Here is a 24,170-nt window from a genome sequence, read left to right on the forward strand (position 1 = left end):
TGGAAAACGTATGTGGAGGATTTTTTTTATTATTAGTACACCACAAGACAAGGGTTAGAAAACATCTGAAAGGCCGCACAAATCCATCTCCAGCCCATCTTTCACTGATCCGTCATCACCACGAGCAGTGACCTTAGCAGAGGCTGCAGAGGTCAAACCACGCTGTCCATCTCCGTTACTCAGTTCATGAATAAACAGAGGCCAGTGTATGGGCGTACACGTCTGCTAGGGTGATTACACGCACGCAGAAACATACGCATGCATGCTCAAACATCCTCGTGCCGATTCCACTGGCATAATTAGAAACATTTGGGATCATTTGCAAAGAGAACACAAGCTCTGATGGGATCCAGATGCACTACTGGGTTTCACTGAAAATACAGGAACCCTTATTTATGAGGGGCCTTTGCTGGTTCCTCACTCAGGGAAGTGTGTGTGTTTGTGTGTGCTGCCCAGTTTGTTCATATACTAAATGGGTGTTTGGGAGCAGATCATCCGTATTCAGGTCATACTTAGTTTAATGGCTTTTGTTTTTGTGAGAAAATGAAGGTTTGCATTTCTCAAAATTTCACTCAAATTAAAAAAAGAAGCAGTTAGTGGATCACAGAAATGCCTGATGACGGTTACGTCCCTCTGAATGATACTTGTTACATGTTACTTCAAGAGGTTTGCTCCAGTCATCTTCTTGTTTTGATGTCACCAAAATGTTTGCTGTGGAGAAAAATAAAACAAACCATAACCATTATGAACTAAGTCATAACACAAGACTCAGTACTAGTGATCTCTGGTGCAAGGCACAGACAGTGTTGTTACATGTAGCACAATGCTTCCACCTTGTGGATAAGATATGAACAAACACTTTAAGATCAGTGGGAGTTGATAGATCTCACAGTGGGGTATTGGCAGGAGAATTATGATGACGCGTGATAGCCCCTAGCAAGCTTCTGGTACAGTTTTGGAGGGTTTTGGTCGATCTTCTTATTTAAATTGGTTGGTTTTCTGGCACCAACCAAGCTTTTAAGCATAGTCTAAAACTTTTAATAGGGTTGAGTGTGGGGCTTTTTAAAGGTCAGTGTTAGTCTGCCTTATCCATTCCAAAACACAATCTACATCAATAACATTATTATTTCTCATTATCCAGACACTCACCTATACATCAGATATTCTGTGCAGACATAGCCATACTGTGTCTCCAGCCTCTCTGCTCTTCTATCCCGTCTTTATTTCTTTGAAAAACAAAGATAAACTTTCATTATTAGTTAGAAGCACAGCCTCTTAATCTAATAAAAGTTACATTCCTTCATGTCATGGCACGTTATGTAAGATGCTAGTGTTAGCAACATTATGCCAAATTACAATGTTAGTTATGTAAGAGCAGTGTTTATCCCTGTGGACTATCAAACACCATTAAATAGACTTTCCAGTGTCTTTCTGACAGTGATAAAAAGTGACCGTGTAATCACATATGACAAAACTCCCACAGGCTTTTTATCACAGTGTTGCTGTCAAGTCACATCAGCTGACGCTGTGGAACATTCCTGACCTTTCTACAGTGTTGGAGTCCATTTATGAGATCAGCTTAATGTTCCTGTCAACTGATCAAAACAGCTTTATCGGCCGTTCTCCCTACAGTCTCCGTCGCCACTCCCTGCTTTGTTCTAAAGCACACGGTTGCTTCAGATGATGCTGGCGAAGCAAGACGATGAGGTCACTCATGAGCCAGCGAACTGATCAATTGTAGGAAGAATCCCTGGTAAACAGGCAGACAAGTGGGTGAAGTCGGTGCATGTAGAAACGTGTATGTGTGTGTGTGTCAGAGTGCGTATTTACCTGGTGGAGGACGACAGAGGGTCAGCTGGACTTCAGGTGGAGAAGTTTTGAAAAGCTTTAGCACCTTCTGCAGGATAAATAGTTGATAACAAACAAAAATGCATGCAGATATTTTTGAGATTTTAATCATCGTATATACTGCATATAAACCAAGTTCAGTAGCATTCATACATATAAAATCCATCGTATCGTAAGGCTATATCTGATTTGAATGGAAGAAAATCAAAGCCCACTAACAAAATTAGCAAACACAGATGATTAAGCTTAAATGGACGGTTCACACCAAATTAACAAATCTTCCCTCTTGCCTGCAGTGCTGTTTATCCTACAGATTGTTTTGGTGTGAGCTGTCCACTTTTGTAGATATCAGCTGTAAAAATGTCAGCCCGCTCTTGAATATAACAGAACTAAATTGTACTTGCCTTGTGCTGCTCAAAGCACCAAAAAAGTACATTTGAAAAACTCAGCAGTGATGTCTCTTTCCAGTAATCATGACCCAGTTACTCAAAAAGATTCTCAAGTAAATCTCAATGAACATCTACCACAAAATCTACAGCCCCAAGGATGAATTTGCATTTGCACTGCCTACTTTAATTTAGCATCTCCACATACTGGATAGGACAGCTCCTTGAGCGACTGGCCATTGATGGCCAGCAGGACATCTCCCTCCTGGATTCTGCCGCTCTGCTGAGCAGGCTGACCCGGGAAAAGCTGCTTTATCCGGACGAGGCTCCCAAAATCTCGGGTGGGCGGGTCCAGCTCACACATCAAGAAGCTGAAGCCCAGCCCACTCTCATTCTTGATCAGAGTCACTTCCTTGGTGTTGTCTTTGAGGTCGAGGATAGGGCCAGTAATGGGATAATGATAAGGTGAAGCATTGGAAGGGCAAAGGAGAAGAAGAAGGAAGATAGAAGAGTGTGTAGTAAATGCCTTCATTCAATAACGTCTCTGTTAATTCATGTTGCTTAAATGCTTACGAATATGTTACACCAACTCCTAAAAGTTCACTTATTCACCTATTCCTTTTTCCTTTTTTTCCTCTCTGGAAGGATTATGTGATAGGCCAGTCTGAATCTGTATTGTTTGCTCTTCAGTCAAGTCAGAGTGATGTCTCCTGTTTTCCCCACTACACCTTTTTGTGTAACAGTTTTTGTAAAGATAGTGGTCCAAAATCCCTCCTGACTAACTACATGAAACATCTCATTGATGTGCTTGCCATTAAGCATTTTGTATTAATTTTGTATTAATGTATTAATTTCTAAACCTGAGCTGAGGTGTCGTACCATCAGTAACAAAGCTGTACTCGTTGGGCCGATCAGATATCGTGTTTAAAGTAGTGCTCACAGATGAGGAGCTGTTGAGTCTTAGCTGGCTGGTAGATGAACTCAGGCTCGGATTGGATACAGTGCTGCTGGTGTCAGCAATAAGAGAGACCCTGGGTAGGTTGACCAACTCCCTCTCCACAACCAAGGACACTACCTATGATAGAAGAAGACAGGACAAGATTGGGATTTGGTTAAAAAAAAGGGGGGGAGAAGGAGATATGAGAGTAACAAAAGGAAAAATGTAAATGGATGGCCACGGTGGAACAGAATTCAGTTTGATATGAAGCAAAAAGATGAGACCGAAAACTGACAGGATAAATCCATTTGCAGCTGGACTGAAATGGAATTCATGTTGGATTTCTACTAATGTGGCTCAGTCTGGACGCTGTGCTCGCTCATATCTCATCTTTAAGTGTCTTTGGAGACACAATGACCACAGGACGTAGAACTCAAATCCAGAATCATGGAAGTGAACTAAATCCATCTTTATACTGTCAGGGTATTATAGTTGGCACCATGGACAGCAGCAATAGACAGAGTGCAGCACCGGCACTTTAGTGAGAGATTATTTTAGACCTTACTTTAGATCGCTTGAGATCCAATAAAGATACAAACTGTATCTAATATGAAGGCAAATGATTTTCAGGAGTTTTTCTGAGTCTGAGCACACAAATCTGATTCTATAATTTTGGATAGTTCATCATGCAGTAGTTGTTTCTCACATTGACATCCACAAATCCACATCATTAGTATGGCTAAATCATAAGTCACCATCAAATGCAGACACTGGTAATCCTTGGTCCCTTGTAGTCGCATTTCATGAATTTACCTCCCCAGTTTTACTCAAGCACTCCACAGCCTGCTGGTAGGTGAAGCCCTGGAAGTTAGTGCCGTCGATCTCCAACAGTCTGTCACCTGAAAATGAAAGAGTTAAGAAACAGTTAACTCTTACTATAACACTTCTTCCTTTTACAATTACAAATGTGTGATATTGTAGTTTTGACTCCTTTGTGCCTCCGTGTTATTTGCTTTTGGGTTGTTGTTTTTTTTAAATTTATTTGATTAAACCATTAGGTTTTAGCATTGCTTGATTTAACACAGAGTGTAAGAGATGAGAGATGAGATAGCCTTTATTTGTCAGTTGCAGTTGCTCACAACCGAGATGACAGACCTTGCCGACCGTACATACAATACACAAACATCACATTGGGGAGACAGGTCAGGCTAGGTAGCAAGGGGGAAAAAACATCGAAATGTGTAACACAAAAGGATAATCCAGGAATGCACAGATATCAACACACCATAACACAATAAAACACAGACAAGCAACATAGGAGAGTATTCCAGTGTGTACAGCTGATCTGGGAGCGCTGCAATCTTCGATTGCGCCTCCAGCTGATCCGTTGTCCACATCGGATGGGAGGTAAGCAGGAGGCGTTGGATTCGGGGGAGGGAGGGTGATAGTGAGGGCGTGTCAGTATCAGTGTACATGTTTCGTGTGTGTGCATGTGTGTATCCCGTGTTCAGCTGAGAGAAAGTGTCACCACGCCCGGTTAAGCGAAAGTCAACAGTCTCCAGTGGACCCAGGTGGCCTTGAAGGAGGGACAAAGAGTTCTGACAACAATCCTGTTATCATGGGAAGAATTTGTTGTTCCAGTCGGCTTCAACCTTGGCAGGACTTCAGCTGGCGCCAGGGGGGCCGCATGAGTGAAGCTGATGAATGTTTGGGTTTAGTGCGAACAACTGCATCCAATTTTTACAGTTGGTCTAATGTCCATCACTGGTCACCAATTATCTCAATTCCCGTTGTTCTTCTCCAAGATCTTATCCATATTGCGTTCAAAACACAGTCTGAGTACTCAAAGCCCTGCTATCGTCTATCATGTCTGCCAGCCTCATAGGATTTTGAACAGCTGTAGCCGCTTCTTGTTCTTCGATAAGCCAGCTCCAATCAGCTCGAACTCTGTTATCGTGGTTCCAAATTGGTAGATGTCGTTCATTGTCCTCCGTCGAGAGTGTCGCCAGACACACGACGCAACCGACCATCGAGTATCCGGCAGCAAACGTCTCCGCAGGACAATCGGGCTCTCCCAAGCCTAGCAGGGTGTCAATTCCATTACAGGAGCAGTTGATCAAATCCATAATTCTTTAGGTTTTAGAGAACAAGACTGGGAAACTCTTTGAGGGTTAGAGTTAGACGAGACTAGACAAACACATAGAAGCAGCAGCAGGGAAGATAAGAGAGGGAGAGGGAGAAAGATGTGTCCACCTCTTCCGAGAGCCAAAGAACAAAAGAGTGTAATACCTATATGCAAACGTCCATCTCTCTCAGCAGCCCCTCCTGGAACAAGGCTCTTGATGTAGATTCCTCCATTAGGAAGGTTAGTGTTGATGCCACCCTAAACCATCATTAACAGAAGACCTTAGTTTAACTTGATGACAACATAGATATATTGATAATTATACTGTGATATACTGATAATAAAGTTGCTTAAAAAGTTTATTTTGAATAAAATAGGAGAGCAACCTCTGTGATAGATTCTCAGCATATTCCAGTCAATCTGGGTCAGTCTCTTTGCAATGGAGAACTCAACTCAGCTGACTGTCAACTGGTTGTATCCTAGTTATTTTCCTAAATCGTCCATTCTGCGTGTTTTTATTGAAGAACATTTATTAAAGGAGCTTTAACTACAAAGTACTTTACAGTGTCGTATTGCTTACTTTTCCAGTGCAGATCAGGTCAAGAAAGGTAACTCTCTCTAATCCTGTCAGACCATAGATGTTAATAAGATTGGCTGCAGTCTACTGCTGGAGATGAGCTGCTGTACTAATTGTCCTCCATGACTGTCAAGCCTAATGTTTTTAATCGAATTATTCTTCTTAACACGTTAGTTAGATGCGTACAGGCTATTGAACGCTAATACCAAAAAAGCTATTTTCAAAATCTCACTTTGTAGTCCACATCTTAAAAATGGGCAATACCCTGCCCAATCTGTTCATTCTATATTCATTCATGTCACAAACTTACAGATATGCTAATGCCCAGATTTCCTGATATCTTCCTGAGCTCCATGCTGATCTCTTCCGGCTTCACGCAGTTCATAGATGATGACAGAGAACAGCTATCCTGAACATAACACAGACATTAACAACACAAAGTTCAAGCTTCATCCTTACCTCACCTGAAGTATGCTTAAAGAAGGTTGTTAAAGAGATATTTAGCAATTAATTGTGCAGAATTATCACAGTTTAAATCCCTAAACTGCTTGGATGTTACCTGTGTACTGAGAACTCGAACTTCAGGGGGGAAGTGTAGTTTCTTGCTGGTCTTTGGCGTCATCATGACTGACACAATCTCATCGAGGCTATCATCTCTCGATCGTCCATCTGTCATTAGTGTTGTCTGGGATATATATTTTCTCAACCCAGGAGAACGACAATTATTACTGCTGGGACTGATGGGAACTGTGGATAATGGCAGCGACACTGTAAGAAAGAGAAACAGTATTCAAAGAATCGTAAATGAAAATGTACAGGATAATTTTGCAACAGCAAAGATGGTGGTAGTGCAAAAACTTTTTAAACCCTACTATAAGTGAAAAAAGAAGGGTTTAAAAAAAGTAGGGTTTTTTAAATTTATCTAAGCTAGCTAGTTGCTAGAGAGCATATGGGAGAAGGACGCAACCCATAACAACAATGCTCAGTGGCTATTGGACCAAAGAGCAGACCATGTCAACCTTCCTGAAAAGGGTCCAGTGACCATCACAGTGGCATATATCCAAGAAATGGTCCCAGTGTGAAGAATTACATCACTAGGCCCTGATATAATTCATGCCTACTGGCTGAAAAAGGCTGACTGCACTCCGTGAGCATCTGGCAGCACAAATGAACCAGCTGCTTGTAGATGAGAGACACCCGGAATGGCTAAGTTGAGGCCGGACAGTCCTGATCTCCAAGGACCTCCAGAAGACAACAGACCCATCCAACTAGCAGCCAATAATCGGCCTCATTACCACATAGAAGCTCCTGTCAGGCATCTTAGCAGCTATGATGAACAGGCACATGGTTCAATAAATGAGCGGGACACAGAAAGGAATTGGCAGGAATACCAGAGGGGCAAAACATCAGCTACTGGTAGACCAAGCAGTCGCTCAAGACTGCAAGACCACCGCCTGGATTGACTACAAGAAAGCCTATGAGTCAATACCCCACACATGGATGCTGGAATGCCTAACTATACAAGATCAACAGGACCATGAGAGCCTTCATCAGGAACTAAATGGCAGCACTAAAAATGGCGCACGATCTGATATCGTCGTGTTGGTGTTGTTCCCAGATTAACATAGTAAATGTTGTTCCAGGATCAGCATTGCAAGTGACCAGTCAGAATGTTGTGATGTCATACTTTTGTGACTTCGGGAGAAACCGCCGTAAAACAAAAAACTGTACTTAAGCTGCGAGAAACCACCTCTGTCCGCCGATCAACGGACCCTGACCCTAACCCTTTAATAAACGCTAAGCAGAATTGACGCCCAGCTGGAAACACCTCACGCAAGTCGAGCTGCCCGAGATTCACAGAATTTACAGAAAATGTAAAATTTTTGTGATTTATATCATTATCGGGACAATAGATATCTTATATCAGGATATGAGATTTTGGTCATATCGCACAGCCCTACAGCACAGGAACAAAATCTCGGCACAAGATCCATAGAGGCTGAGATCTACCACACCAGGCAAGACCCCAGGTGTGGGCTGTGTAATGCCCCACATGCCCTAAAGACAATCCAGCACATATCAGCAGGGTGCAAGATGCAGGTAGGGCATACATGGAACGCCATACCAAGTGACTGGCATAGTACACATAACATGTGTGCCATGTGTGACCTGGAAGTCCCGAGGTCAAAATGGGTAGTCAAGAATGACCGAGCTAAGATCCTGTGAGACTTCCAGGTACAGACAGACAAACCGGTGATGGCTAACCAACCTGCCATGCTAGTGGTGGACAAGCAGAGGAAGATGGCTGTCGTGGTAAATGTAGCTATACTGAGCGATAGCAAAATCAGGAAGAAGGCTGAGAGAAGAGCTCGAGAAGAAGTCGGGAGTGAACAGTGATCCCAGTGGTAATCGGAGCCCCCTGTATTGAGTGCTTCTGTAGTCTCTTTTTGATAGCTAGGTCTATACAAGCTAGCACATGAACTGAAACCTGACTAGTAACAAAATAAGTCTGTTGGGTACTTGCTAGTCTTGCAATCTGTCATCAAATCTTCTTGAAACTCTTGGACAGAGCAACAGTGGGCAGTTTCCCATTATAAATACTTATTTTTTAAACAAAGTTAAACAGAATCTGCTTGAAAAAATATTGCTGGTTTTAAATAAGAACATGTAATAAAATTATTCATTTACATTGATCTGAATCTTAAAATCTTAAAGTATACAAGCCATTTACGTAATCCTGTTTTATGTTTCTTTTTTTTAGGACTTTAAATGTAAGGCAAAGCAGAAAGAATGAAATGCTAACACATATTAACACTCTCAGCATTAAGTCAAAATGGAGACTGCGGTTTCAAGCTTTTTATAGTGACAATGGAGGCTGGAAGGTGGAATCAACAAAAAGCTGAAATGTTGCTAGCAGGCTAAAAGGTAGAAAAAAATAAAAACCAGCTGAATCCTCAATATTACACATAAAAGTGGTCAAAGGTCACAAGTACTCAAGTATTATTACACACATACAGTAACCACACACACACATACATCCATACACACATGCACACAAAGCACCTTTCGGCTGTGAGATAATAAGCTGCACCTCCTCTGGGCTGTTTTGCATGACCTCTGCTGCCTCGCTGAAGGTAACACCTTCCAGGCTGATGTGGTTCAGAGAGATCAGACGGCCACCTGTAGGCAAAGGTCATGGTGAAATTAAATGGTGCTAGTGTCCAGTGACAGTACATGTACAGACTACATGTGACCTCAAACACCCCATAGACACCTCAAGTGCCATCTTTGTCCTCCTTTCTTCTTACATGCCACATATTCTCTGCATCATTTTTCTTAGAATAAAAGACGATGCTGGATGAAACAGTCAGCATAATATATTGGAATCCGTTTTCCTTCTTTCTAAGTGTTTTATGTGGTGTTACTTAACTTTAAGTAAAATATCCACATGAGTCCATACCAGCTCTGATGCGTCCATCTTTATCAGCAGGTCCACCAGGCACAATAGAGGCTACAAAGATGCCCAAATCATAACGCCCTACTGTGTCCTCGCCAACTATTACTATACCTGTAAAAACATAAACCAGATGAACAGAGAGTTTGTTGGGTTGAACATATTCCAGAGGAACCATCTGTCATGGTCCTGCGACCATGACTCAGTGACTTTATGTTTATGTTCTTTATTGTTATTACTTTCATTATTATTCATGGCTGTTTTGGGATGGTTTGTGTTTGGGATTTTAGACACTGGGTTCTGGGTTTGTGCTCCCTCTGTTGGTCCCTGGTGTTAGTGTTCCCCTGTCTCGTCAGGTTAATCAGGTCCAGCTGTTTCCCCCACCTGTGTGTGATTTCCCAGTGTCTCTTCGTGTACTTATAGTGTGTGATTTCCTCTGCTCCTCGTCACGTCGTCTGTGTTCATACCTGGTGTAATCCCCTGCGTGCTCTCCCTGCTGTTCTCCCTTCATGCTCAGGTTTGCTATTTCTTTGTGTAGTTTCTCCCAGTTAGTTCATCCTTAGTTCTGTTTTACCATCCCCACTTTATATTGGATATTATCAATAAATCACCCTCACACCTGAATAAGTGCTGCGTTTTGAGTCCTCCTTCCGCTCTCCACACGGCCGCTGCCCCGGACCGTGACAGTACGACGCGACCACAACATGGACCCAGCAGCGCTTAACCCGTCCAGGGAGCTACGGGAAAATCTCATCGATGCCACACAGGAGCTCATCGACCGGTGGCTGGAAAACCCGGGTGGCACGTCCCAGCGCGCTATAGAGAGGCAGCTACAGCGTCTGGTGACCGGTCTCCCATGGCTTCTGGGCTCGCTTTGTTCGTGGGAGCGGGAGTTCCTCCTTTTGGACCTCGGACTTCACCCCCCGTCTGCTTTTACTTTCGAGCAGCCCGAGGCGGTGAGTGAGCGACATGTTCTGGCTTCCCCAGATTCCGGGACTCTGTTTTCTGGGGCTATTCAGAGCGGGATGAGAGACAGTGTAGATAGCTTACCTACCTTCGTGGTAACGGATCCTTCGCAAGTGGGCGTCTACAAACCCTCTGTAAAACCGAGAGACTGTTTCTCTGCCGCTCCTTCTGAGCCAGGACTTTATCACCATTCTCCGGCTCAGTTCTGTGTCCAGCCACAAGCTCCCAGGTCTGTGGCTCAACCGTTAGCCTCCCTAAGGGCTCAATTACCCGTTCTGCCGCCGCTCCAGTTAACCACTCAGCCACCACCACCGCTAGCATCGCTACAGCCCACAGTTCCGGTAATGGCTGAGCCACAATTTTCGCACTGTTTTTCCACCGCTGTTTCTGGGCAGGGAGACAAACTGTTTCGCTACGGACCTGTTCCTCAAAAGCTGGCAACATTAGAGACTGTTGCTCACTCCGGGGCTTCCCCAGAGGCTGGGTTACTGCCCTCAGCTTACTCTGGACCCCTGGAGGCCAAGATGCCAGCTGTGAACTGCACCGGGCTGTCACTGCCTGAGCAGGGTCAGTGCTCTGCGCAGCTGCAGCCCTCCGTACGTGCGCCAGAGGCCCACGTGCCTACTGGTTTTGTTTCACGTGCGCCAGAGGCCCACGTGCCTACTGGTTTTGTTTCATGTGTGCCAGAGGCCCACGTGCCTCCTAGTTTTGTTTCATGTGTGCCAGAGGCCCACGTGCCTCCTAGTTTTGTTTCGTGTGTGCCAGAGGCCCACGTGCCTCCTAGTTTTGTTTTGTGTGTGCCCGCTGGTTCTGCGGCTGTTTTCGCTGGGGGGCCCGAGGAGCCCGTCCAGCCTCCTGCTTCGCCTGCTGGGGGGCCCGAGGAGCCCGTCCGGCCTCATGCCACACTGACTGCCACGTCGGCTGGGGGGCCCGAGGAGCCCGTCCGGCCTCATGCCACACCGGCTGCCACGTCGGCTGGGGGGCCCGAGGAGCCCGTCCGGCCTCCTGTGGCTGCTTCTCCACCTGTGGCTGCTTCTCCACCCGTGGCTGCAGCGCCGCCTCCTGCAGTACCACCACCTGCAGCGCTACCACCTGCTGCTACCACGCCTCAGCCTGAGGACGCAGCCTCGCCTGGCCCGGCTTCATCCTCGCCTGGCCCGGCTTCATCCTCGCCTGGTCCGGCTTCATCCACGCCTGGCCCGGTTTCAGTTTCATCCACGCCTGGTCCGGTTTCAGCTTCATCCTCGCCTGGTCCAGCTTCATCCACGCCTGGCCCGGTTTCATCCACGCCTGGCCCGGTTTCAGCTTCATCCTCGCCTGGTCCGGTTTCATCCACGCCTGGCCCAGTTTCAGCTTCATCCTCGCCTGGTCCGGTTTCATCCACGCCTGGCCCGGTTTCAGCTTCATCCTCGCCTGGTCCAGCTTCAGCTTCATCCTCGCCTGGCCCGGCTTCAGCTTCATCCTCGCCTGGCCCAGCTTCAGCTTCATCCTCGCCTGGTCCAGCTTCATCCACGCCCGGTCCGGCTTCATCCACGCCCGGTCCGGCTTCATCCTCGCCCGGTCCGGCTTCATCCTCGCCCGGTCCAGCTTCAGCTTCTGCTTCAGCCTCGCCCGGCCCGGCTTCGGCTACAGCTTCGTCCTCGCCCGGCCCAGCCTTCGTGTCTGCATCCTCGTCTGGTCCAGCCTTCGTGTCTGCATCTTCGTCTGGTCCAGCCTTCGTGTCTGCATCTTCGTCTGGTCCAGCGTCTTCAGCATCCGCATCTTCGCCTGGTCCAGCGTCTTCAGCATCCGCACCATCGCCTGCAGCAGCGTCTTCAGCATCCGCACCATCGCCTGCAGCAGCGTCTTCAGCATCTTCGCCCGCTGCGGCCCCGGCTTCTGTGCCTTCAGCCTCGCCTGGCCCAGCCTCGTTTGGGTCTGGAGCTAAACGGCCGTTTTCTAGACCGCTGGCTAGGCTACTGGCCGGGCGCCGTCGCCTGACTGGCCGCCGTTGCCTTCCGCACGGCCGGCCCCCGGACCGCCATCGCCTGAGCGGCCGCCGTTGCCTTCCGCACAGCCGGCCCCCGGACCCTCTTCGCCTGAGCGGCCGCCGTTGCCTTCCGCACGGCCGGCCCCCGGAACCTCTTCGCCTGAGCGGCCGCCGTTGCCTTCCGCACGGTCGGCCCCCTGAACTTTTTGCGCGCCGTCACGGCCTTCTTCGTGGACGGCCTCCCGAACTCTTTACGCGCCGCCACGGCCTTCTTCGTGGCCGGCCGCCTGAACTGTGTTTTGGACTCTGCTCCCCTGTGAGTTTTTTTTTTTTTTGTGAACATTTGTTTGGGACTCTGGGGCCTCCGTCTTTGGTCTTGGCCCGGTCCCTCCGTCCTGGGCCCCCTGCCGCCCGCCCGGATCTGGTGGTGTGTTTCTGTGGCTGTCGGGGGCCAGCCCTTGAGGGGGGGGTACTGTCATGGTCCTGCGACCATGACTCAGTGACTTTATGTTTATGTTCTTTATTGTTATTACTTTCATTATTATTCATGGCTGTTTTGGGATGGTTTGTGTTTGGGATTTTAGACACTGGGTTCTGGGTTTGTGCTCCCTCTGTTGGTCCCTGGTGTTAGTGTTCCCCTGTCTCGTCAGGTTAATCAGGTCCAGCTGTTTCCCCCACCTGTGTGTGATTTCCCAGTGTCTCTTCGTGTACTTATAGTGTGTGATTTCCTCTGCTCCTCGTCGCGTCGTCTGTGTTCATACCTGGTGTAATCCCCTGCGTGCTCTCCCTGCTGTTCTCCCTTCATGCTCAGGTTTGCTATTTCTTTGTGTAGTTTCTCCCAGTTAGTTCATCCTTAGTTCTGTTTTACCATCCCCACTTTATATTGGATATTATCAATAAATCACCCTCACACCTGAATAAGTGCTGCGTTTTGAGTCCTCCTTCCGCTCTCCACACGGCCGCTGCCCCGGACCGTGACACCATCACACATATTTATACAGAATAGTACTAATATGTAGCAGAAATGGCACAGTGATTGTATCTAACATGTATTAGTTATGTCCAGCTGGTTTTGAAAACAGCATTTTATATATACAAAGTGAGTTTAGCTTACCTAGGCCAAGCTTTGGGTCTTTCTTTAAGGAAACACATATAACTTCTCTCTGAGATGGTGTCCCCAGTTTAGTTGGAGTTTCTACAAAAAAATATAGTTTAACAGTGGAGTTAACATGTGGGAAAAGCAGCTGTGTTTCAATGACTTGATGATGGAGCATTGAATCACAAGGCAACCAACCAGAATTAAACATTTTTAAGATGCTGCTCTATCATAAGAGTACTTGGTGTAAACCACCTGTCATATGTCGGTTAAAGTGGCTGAAAGTGTATTTGGTTATATAGTGTACCTTGGGCTGCTGGCGAACCACAAGGGGCTTCAGATCCACTCCTCTGAGAGCACGATGGTGAGAGCATAACACTGCTGCTGCGCTGACTGCTAGAGCAAGCATTAAATAAGAAACACAAAGCACAAAAAAATTACCCGTGGTAACTTCATGAAAGCTTTAATATCTTTCCTCTTCTATTCACCTGTCTAGTACACTTTTATAAAAATAATAATCTAGATAAGGATTACATAACTGCAGGAGAATCACTGACATTCTCACGAAAGTATGGGCCATAAAAGCCAATTGCTCCTCTGTCGTTGCTACAGTTATGAGATAAAAAGCTGATGACCCAAAACATTACGACCACCACTAGTTGGTAGTCACGTTGCACTACCAGCGCAGCTCTCACAAACCAAAGCATGGGTTTCTGAAGCAGTTCTGTAGCATTAGGCATCAACACGACAGCAGCAGATCCTTTAAGTCCTGTAAGGCGTGACTTGGATCAGCATTCTTCCAGCACATCCCCCAGCATGCTCTCTCCAGTTGGACGTTTGTCCCTGCCTTAGGTGTCGCTGCCTGTAAGTACTCACCACAAGCCTTGCTGTTTCAGAGATGATCCAACCCAGGTGGCTGGCAGCAACCAGTTGGTTCTTGTCAAAGTTACTCAGCTCTTAACACCTGCCCATTTCTGCTGCATCCAACACATTTCCTACAAGAACCAACTGTTCACTTATCATCTAATATATCCGTATATATTAGATGCTACAACACGATCAGTGTTCCTTAAGTGGTCATAATGATTTGGTTCATCTGTAAATTGAATGTTCAGTGCGGGAAACAGCGTTATGCTTGTAAAAACCGCTGGAAAACAAAGTACCTTTGCTCGTTGAGGCGCTGCTGTTTTATGCGGGCCTCGATCTTGGCTGTGACATCATCATACAGCTTGGTTATGGACTCATTCTGAGGCGTGGTCAGACCGCTGTCATCCTGAGGGGTCTCAGAACATGAGAAAGACTTAAGCTGGCTGCTCTGAGCACGGCACACTGCTGCGTACTGCACAATATTGTCCTCTGGAGAACAAAGAGGCAGAAGTCATCTTTAGTATTTGGACAGCAGAGTAGACTTTATGGTTGTGTTTTTGTTAGTTTCTTGGTGTATTTCTTCACTGAGACAGAGTAACACTGAAATAACTAACCTGACACCAGGCTGTGGCTTAGCTGACGGGAGTTCATCTCATTGTTAAACTTGTGTTGCGCTGAACAAAGGTTACAAAGGTATTTGGCTATCTTCGACCTCTCCGTGATGAACGTGTGCTTCTTCTTGCTGCCCCGGCACTCTACTACAAATTTATGCTTCTGCGGAAAAATGAAGGAAAATTTTCTAGACCATGAAAGGAAACCGTGTGTCACTTCCATAGACTGTATAAAACATGGAGGAAGGTTCCAAGTCTCATTCCTAATCAGCAGAAGGCAACTACTCTGGCTGCAAAGAGATGTCTGGTTGTGTGGAAGTCTATGGGCAAATGGCCCTAAGCTCCTTTGATTCATGCTCTCAGTAAATATTTTCCCGCTAGGTTTACGGTCTTAATAACTAGTTTGAAGTATTATGAAAGTACTTTTTGAATTCCATTACTATCCAGAAGGATAACTCAACAGGTTGAGCTTAAGGTCCGGACAACTTTGTGATGGACAAGCAGCTACCATGAAAGAGTATGGTTTCAAAGACCTAATACGGTGATAGCCAGAACTTATTGAGACTTAAGAATAGCTTAGCAAACAACAGCTCCATCCTTTACACAGAGTTTATGGTCACTACCAACCAATGGCGAAACCATTACTTCACTCACATAAGACGAGATGGTTGCTGTGTCCCTCCAATAGAAAGTCTGAGCAGTGGATCTGCTGCCATCTTTCACCTCATAGACAATAACACCTTTGGCACAAACCCCAAGAATAATCTCTCCGTCTGAAGGCTTTTTCTCTCGTGTCACACGGTGGAACGAAACGCCGTACTCAGGCAATTGTTGACATACCTAAGAAAACACAAAGCGGTAACCACCATTTCTGTGAGACTAACAGTGGTCACAGCTATGAAGATACAGTAAAACACACTGCATCATTATTTAAATATTGTCACAATAAAGACAGGTTTGATACCTTGAGAAATTCAAGTTCTGATTCGTCGGTGAGCATTTGAGCATTGTTGGTGTGAAGTCGCAACAGCTCCCCCTGAATGTAAGGCAAGGCACATTTCTCCAATACGCTCTTGGAGACATACTCATCAGGGCGGTAGTAGCCCCTACCATATACCTGCAAAGAACACCAGATAACAGACTTATGTTAATGCTATTCAAATAATTTCTGAACAGAATTAAAGGATAATGACATCATCAGGATCATAAGCTAAACAATAATAATCAAAATATTCACCCCAAACTAAGGGTATGATGGATAAGCAGGATCTATAGAAGCACTCTACCTGGATTCCAGCTTGATCCAATCTATATATGAGTTACTAACTAACTATAGTGACGGCATATAACTACATTCTAACTATAGTTTAGCTTCAGGTACAGAACCTCAGGCATGGAGTCTCCATACTCCGTCTGCATGGCCAGACCTCCTAGGTACAGAGCAGTCTCCTCATGACAGGACAGCCTGTCCTCCAAAAGATCTCTCCTAAGCTGGAGGTAATACTGGTGTCGGGTCTGTTTGTGCCTGATGGAGAAGATCACACACACTCAAAGGTTTCTCCCTCAAACTAGGGCTGTTGGCAATAATCGAACAGGGGGAAAAACAACATACAAAAGAAGAGAAATGTCGTTGATGAAGAATTTGACCCTGAAGAAAAGGACAAAGGTGGCAGTAGGCACTTTTTTCCAGCTATCTGGAGCAACTTTAGAAATCTTGGTGTCGTTGTCCACAAAGAAAAACTCATTATCTGACCAGAGAAGAGAGAAAAGAAAGAAACTTTAGTGACTTGATAACGTATCAGTTACAGCATACCAGCACCACACAAAAACGTTTACCATCAATGTAAGCAAGGCCGAAGTAGAAATGCTCCACAAGGTTGAAGTGAGCCACAATCATGTCAAAGACGTCTCCTCCTCTGGATTTCACCTCGCACCTGACAAGGATGCTCTGGCCATTCGGCATTACAACACTCAGCTCTCTTTGAGTGGTAGGAGATTTCCCTTTCTTTGACTGCAAAAATAGAAGTTTGAGAATATCAGATTTTTATCTGTCTAATTAATCTAAGAGGATTGACGGGTCAATTTTGGTTGTAGATGAACAAAATAGATTATGAAAGATATAATTTTTTAGATGAATAGACAAAATATTCACTTTGCAAAATATTACTCTTCAGAATTCTATAATGGATATTTTGAAACTAAACTGATTAATATTCCATTCAACCAGAGACCAATGCAACTGAGGAAAGCACATCAAAACTGTACTTGAGTAAACACATTTAGCAGTATTCTAGTATTGTGTGTCCTTGAAAGAAAATCTCCTAAAATATCAGGACTGTACTCACCACAATGGATCCAGGAAGTTCCAAGACAACCAGCGGCTCATCCAGCACTCTAATAAACTCAGGACCCAAGTCCTGCAACACAGGAAAATGGAGAGGAAAATATAGTGTCCTTAAGTAAGAATACTCATTACATAGAATGGCACTTTTCAGAAACATATACATATTACTGGATCATAAGTATTAATCCATTGTTGCTTGTATATCTCTTTAATGTTCTACGTGTTCATCATTCTTATTATTTGTATTTGGTTTTGTGGTTTATCTATAATAATGTAATTCAGCTGTAAAATAATAAGTACACTTTAAGGTAAAGGGTACAAAGCATGACATTTGTAATGAAAACGTAAAAGCAGAAAGTGGCACAACAAATACAAAATACAAGTATAAATACAAATGTATTAAATTTAAACTTTATTAAAGTAGCTGGGACATGGGGGAACTATGGTACCTTGTAGATACGCCACTGGAGGGTTGTGAAACTGACAATTTTACTGTGTGATTGTGGTACACACAGGAAGTGGTGTCCTACTCAATTTGTTAAGGGAAAAAAGTCTGGATGGCGGCATATGTTGCTCCAAATCCTTATCCCTGTAACCCTTGTTCCTTCTCTAACCTATGCTAACAGAATATCCCATATTATTTTAATTTTTTTACTTTTGAAGACTGTTTTCTTGAGTCTTGGCAATCAGTGAACAAAAGAAACAAACATTATAGCTAAAACTGAAAAATGTTCTCATTGTTGAGAATTTTGCCTACTTTGTCTTTCACAGACTGGTGAACCCTTCACTGTCAGCTTTGAAAGGACCTTGTTTATCTTGGGTGCTTCTTTAAGGTCAGTTATGTTTCTGATTCTGATCAATCTAACAATCAAAACCTGTTTAAGTCTGAAATCCATTTAAAAAGACCATATTTCTCAATGTGTTGTAGTAATAACTAAATATATAGATGATTCACAAATTACATACATTATCACAATTATTTTGGGAAACATTATACTATACTATAATATAATGTCACAAATGCACTCACCTTTACTTTCTTATCATTCAGACTCATTGAGGAGTCAAACTGTGTGAGGGATCTTGAGTTGGCATTTCGATTACCATCCATATAAGGACTACCGGGGCTGCGGTTCAGCTGCTGCCAGCTGCCGTACCTCTCTATTTGCCGGCCTCCCAAGGGAATCCTGGGGAAAATTAGATTTCCATTCTCAGTCTGATGGCAGGTGAGATCCGTCACTCATGAGATGATAGCTTGTGCACACAGGAGTAACATTTTGATGGAACTAGCTTTGTTAAACACTCCTTTGGGATTTGACAACTCTGTATGGTTTCTATGTCTTTTTTAGTTATTTTACCACACCTTATTTAAGCAAATACATTTCACTGAACATGCCCACCCGTGACGCAAACAAAATAGGATTTAAAATGTGGCAGAATGCTGTTATAAGATGTGTAAAACACATTTCATACCCTGTGGCATTAGCTGAATAAGATACCCCCGAGAATGTTCCGGACATCTTCTTCTTCAGCGACCATGTCGAGTTACTAAAAGAGCTCCCTGAAAAATAAACATGTATGTCACATAAAAGCTGAATATTATTTTTAAAATATGCTTCTTAGCTTTCTTGCAGGATAAAGACTGATACCACTCATGTCTAACATGTAGTTAGCTTAGCATATTAGCTTAGCCTGGAAGCAGGGACAAGCTCTGTCCACGGATGATGAGACTTCTGTGGCTCATTAATGAACACATTTTATATCAAAATCTATACTTTATCTATACTTTAAAAAAATATCAACTTTTGTTGGTTTTAAAGAATAATGTAGTTAGATTTACTGAACAAATTAGGTTTTCTTCAGTTGAGTCCTTTGTGTTGTTTCAGTGAAAAACTGCACCCGCGATCCTCACAAGGACCAGCAGAAGAGAATGGATGCATGGATGGAGGTTATGTAAAGGTTAGACTGTGTTTTACTCAAGAAACTTGTGACCCACCTGTGCAGGCTTGCTCTTATTTATTTTTATCTCTTTATACTATTTTAATTTGGTGTATACTTACTTCTGTACTGTAAAGCACTTTGTGAATTCTGCTCTTAAAAAGCACTATATAAATAAACCTTACTTACTCTAAAATTCTAAACTGATTTACTGAAAAGCCATTGAGTTAACCAGCCACAGTATTCTGCTGAAATAACACAAATGACTCAAGTAAATTTATACTGTTGCTTGGGAGTTACTTAACACAGTTATGTGTCTCTAGGACAGTAGGAAAGGGGATTTCCTTCAGGGGGCCCCGAAGGAACAACATAACTTTCTCTCTTTTGTTTAATTTAATATTTAGCATAAGTTAACTCAGCAAGCAGAGCAGTGCACACAGTCAGGAGTCAAAATTGGGACGCTGGCACTTGACAGCTAGCAAGCTGAAAGAACGTAGAATGACACAAATCAGTGAGAAATGACAAAACTCTTAGGCTGTGTCCCAATTCAGGGTCTGCACGAGTACTATAAGTACAAGAAGTGCGGAAGTGAGAGGCTTGTGAAATGGGACGGTCTACCCTTCGTCGCGCTGTTCAGGTTGCCTAGCAACCATGATACTAACCGCAAGAAATGTTTCATACAGCTTTGTGTGACAGAAATGAAGGAGAAAAAATGTTTTGTTGGTCATTAATTTTTGTCATGACATCACTTTGATTAGTTGAGTATCTGAGGCTGAGACCACGTGACTGTAAAACATGATTGTTGGGCTTCATTCCTGTACTGAACAGTCATTTCAAGATTAGTTAGTAAATAACAATTAGCTAATGTTGGTCATGAGACTAAAATCATCTCACTGTGGTAATGTAAATATAATATGGACAATATTATATGTATTGTCCGATTATTATGATATATATATTTGTAGAGGCTTTAAAACCAAGTTAACACTGAAAGTCACTAATGTTACATAACTTTGCCGACATGTGGCCAACAGCAATGTTTTAATGTTATTAAACATTTGCACATAAATAAGTGACATCCTATTCAGTACTTACTTTTAACAGTTCACTCTTCGGCCGCTCCCTCCTGCAATATTTTGCGGCAAAATTATCCACACCCACCGCCACGCTATGAATTGTGGGATATATGGGACCACGAAGCGTGAACCGGACCATGCTTGATATTTGGGGAAATCAACGGCGCATTTGGAGTATGCATTTGAAGTACACTTCGAATTGGGACAGCCGTCGTCGCGTGGCGGTGACGTAATCGCACTTAAAATGCGTACTTCAAGCGTGCAGACCCTGAATTGGGACACAGCCTTCGTGTACCACGGAAAATGTTAGAGAAAAGTGGGACAGACCATAAAGCATGACTCATCTGAAGAGTACCTGTCCTATCAGTGCCACTAGAGGAGTATTGGTTCAGCACCAATCAGCACTATAGTTAGGACTGACATCAATCTCATGCTATTGTAAAGCATTGTTAGGTAGTGTACTTTGACCAGACCTTTGACAATCAACATTAAACTCTTTTTTTCCTCTTCAGACAAAGTGATAACTGATGAAAGACCTGCTTTCCCCCTATTAGGTGGACCTCAACTAGATCTACACTTTCACTAATGAGCACTAATGAACTATACCTGCTGATTGCAGCAGCTTTACATTTAATATACAGACATGAAAGTGCTATTGTTTTTCTAATGCTTTAAGCTAATAAGACTTTTCAGAAACATTACATTTGACAATTAGAAGCACTTTCTTACTGTGTAATCTGTCCCGGACCACTTGACTGCGGTCTGTTAGCTGGGATCCATTATCAGCCATAGAGACGTGATCAGCCTGTAAAGAAATCATTGTCAAACTCAAGGAAACAGAGTTATCACAAAAATCAAAACCAGACATGATCTCAGCTAACCGGCGGAGCTTCAACCTAAACACTTAACCACTACTCACCGAGTTTCTGTAAACATCCTCCACCAGCTGCCTAATAAGACGCTCTGCAGGAGGAAGCATTGAAGCCTTGTGGTGTAGCTCACAGGTTTCCAGCACCGTTAGCAGGTCCGTCCTTCTCAACATCATGTCCTCGCACATGCTCAGTAGCAAACCTTCCAGCTCAGCACTTATTTGGACTGGCTGTGGAGAAAAATACAGAAGAAAAGCAAAATGAATGGCACGCAAGTGCTAAGAATAAAGAAGAATGAGATTACGGGAAGATATAAGAGGAGGGGTACCTGGTTGTGAGGTAGGTGATAGTCAACACACCAATAAAGAGTCATCCCCAGTGAGTATACAACCATCTGAAGAGTAGATACACACCAAATACGTGACTACTAAATAAGTTAACCTGAGATTTCATTGTTATCTACAATTTAGAGATTATTTTTTTTAATCCTACGAGGTATCATGCATGATTATGGTTTTTCTTTTGGTCAGTGCAAGATTTTCCAAATTTAGTCAGCTGCATATTTAGCAAATTGGCCACAGCTGTGCTTGTGGAACATCTGTTTTTTGGAACAAGCACGCACTGCAATATAAAAGACCTCAAAGCAACAACAACACACCTTTTCGACTGCAGTCCTCGAGGAGGCGGTGTGACCCTGCTGGACTTCAGGGGCTGTGAAGGAGGCCACGTCTTCATTTCGAGCACAGCTTTTGAAGGCCAGACTCCCGTTGGCTGAGAGCAGCACTGAGCCTGGGCTCAGCACGCTGCTCATGTTGCCTGAACCTAAACGGAGAGCACACCACAAGCTTGTCACCAGCTCGAGAGATTTGATAAAAAGAGATTTCTTTGAATAAGATCATGCTTTCAGCCACAGTGTGTTTGTTATTGAACATTACTTTTGGACTAGAGAAAGAATATCAGAGATACTAAATGTAACTTTCAGATCTGAAAAGGGGGTCAACGAGAAGGTGACTTCTTTGGGCTCATGGGGAAAGGGCCCTCAGTTTAAAACATCAATAAACTTTCATGTATGGAAGCATTTACAGTCTTGGTTGCTAGTTTCAGGTCCTAATAATTACAACATGATTTTCATTTTGTACATTATGAGCTCCCTTAGCATCAAAAGAAAGAAAAAGTAGGATGCATACAGCTGCCTTACCTCCTAACTGACAAATAGTTAGTCTATGACTATGAGTTGTCCCCTGGTTACTTTGTAATCATCTACATCGACCGTTTCACATCGAAAACACCATGGCAAACGTGAAAGGTTTCAAAATGGGACCTCATACACTAATGAGTACAGTGGCTATATCCATCTTTATTGTACAGTCTATGTTTTAAATCAAGCCCTGTCCTTAAACAGTTGTGAATTTGGGAAGGTGATGAAGGAAAGTTACCTTTTTTGGAGATTTCGAGTAAGGCATCAGTGGTGGCAAGAAGCAGACACCAGACCTCATCCTCATCCAGCGGTGAGCCCCGGGCCTCCAAAACCTCTGCCAGGGTCACAAACGTACCCATACTTCTGGGATACTCAAGCAAAAGAGACAAACCCAAAGCACCCCATTACCAAATTTTTATTTTATTGCAAGAGAATAAGGCTCTTTGTTTCCTTATGTTACAACGTAAAAGTTCAGATGTTCGTCTACACTACATTTTGTGAAATAGACTCATTTTAGATGAAATACTCAATCAAATGCCATAGAAGCTTTCTGAAAGTTGATTTTTCCTTTTTTGTGTCATTAGAATTATATTTAAATGAAAGCTCTTGTGACAAGTGCTTAGCGTATTTTCTTAACAAATCATACTGATATGCACATCTGAAGATTAAATGAAAGATAAGGAAACAGAAAACGTTAGATGTTGTAAGTGTATTTTTGAATCAGTTTCTTTATCAGTGCTAACTAAGAGCCTGCTGAGCTAAGCGTGGTGATCAGCACATTTAAAGCACTTATGTGCGTAGGTTAAAGGATTTCTGAAGTGCTAAATTACCTTGAGAAGCTTCCAGTAAGTGAAAACATCCGGTGTACTGAGCAGGAACATGAAACACGGCTTATTGCTCATCACTATTATCAATTTCCAATCCTATAAATTTAATATATGTATTTTAAACAATACATACTTAATACAGTTCAGGAAGATATGCAGGATGGGTCACAACTGAACACATTAAAATGCAATAATCCTTGATTTTTACCTGCTTATATTTACTTTAACATTGGCTTTAACCAAACTAGCTTACTCCATTGGGGTGGCTGTGGCTGAGGAGGTAGAGCACTAATCAGAGGGTTGTGGGTTTGCATGCCAAATATTCTCGGGCAAGATACTAACCTCAAGTTGCTTTCAGATGCATCAATCAAACCTATACTTTCAAAGTAGTTTTACCCAACACTGAAAATGCCTTCAATGAAAAGCCCTCTTTTTTAAAGATGTTTTATTGGCATGCAGACACATTCGTTGACACAAATAAGGCAAAGTACATCAGTTGATTTAAAAATCACAGCTCCAAATAAAAACTCCTGCAGAGAAAGTAAGTCACTGCATTGCTGACATAAATGACAAAAGTCACAGTCTTTCTCTTCACACAGAGCACATGATGAATGACTTCAGTTGCTCTGTGTCACTTACACACAAACAGATAAAAATGAAGGCGGCTCAGTAAAATACTCCTGTTTTTCTTATTAATAAGCTGTATCTCACTCACTGTGTGTGGGATTGAAATGGGTGTTTTCTGCCTTCCTCAACCGCTCCCTGTTCTGCAAACTTACCAGCACTGTTCTAGAATAAAAAGTGAGTAGCTATAGCAGCTGACACAAAGGATAAAGTACAAAACATGCTGACTTTTGGTGACAAACTGTGTGACTGTACGCAAACACACACTTTTACACTTTGTCGGATGAGCGCTGCTCAGGCTATAAACGATAAAATCTGCATTCCACGCATTATGGAGCCTACCTTATTTCATCCAGTATCTGGAGAGATTCTTCTTAAGTTCCTTTCTCTGAACCTAATCCTTCCTCCTCTTATTCATCCCTTGCTGCCGTTCCACCCACCTCTCCCTCATCCCGGCG

The 24,170-nt window shown here is 43.6% G+C and overlaps 1 protein-coding gene across 1 annotated transcript; it reads right to left on the reverse strand.

Annotated features, from left to right (window-relative positions):
- Positions 1-1,543: 1,543 nt before the first annotated feature.
- frmpd2 (FERM and PDZ domain containing 2) lies at positions 1,544-22,621 on the reverse strand. The gene is made up of 27 exons (XM_085465690.1): positions 22,500-22,621; positions 21,722-21,885; positions 21,392-21,457; positions 21,114-21,293; positions 20,924-20,999; positions 18,654-18,741; positions 18,211-18,367; positions 17,182-17,253; positions 16,673-16,847; positions 16,449-16,584; positions 16,223-16,361; positions 15,801-15,953; positions 15,491-15,676; positions 14,840-14,999; positions 14,522-14,714; positions 13,666-13,754; positions 13,377-13,457; positions 9,334-9,441; positions 8,937-9,053; positions 6,433-6,641; positions 6,184-6,282; positions 5,461-5,554; positions 3,985-4,070; positions 3,114-3,309; positions 2,443-2,657; positions 1,831-1,897; positions 1,544-1,750 (listed from the first exon to the last, which is right to left on the reverse strand). Exons 1-27 carry the CDS (start codon positions 22,618-22,620, stop codon positions 1,713-1,715), a joined length of 3,465 nt encoding a protein of 1,154 aa, XP_085321816.1. The 5' UTR covers position 22,621; the 3' UTR covers positions 1,544-1,712.
- Between the last annotated feature and the right edge of the window lie 1,549 nt (positions 22,622-24,170).

Source organism: Copadichromis virginalis, linkage group LG8 (genome assembly GCF_057382275.1).
Source record: "Copadichromis virginalis isolate Kocher_CV1m ecotype Utaka linkage group LG8, C_Virginalis_male_GT1.1, whole genome shotgun sequence".
Taxonomy (NCBI): domain Eukaryota; kingdom Metazoa; phylum Chordata; class Actinopteri; order Cichliformes; family Cichlidae; genus Copadichromis; species Copadichromis virginalis.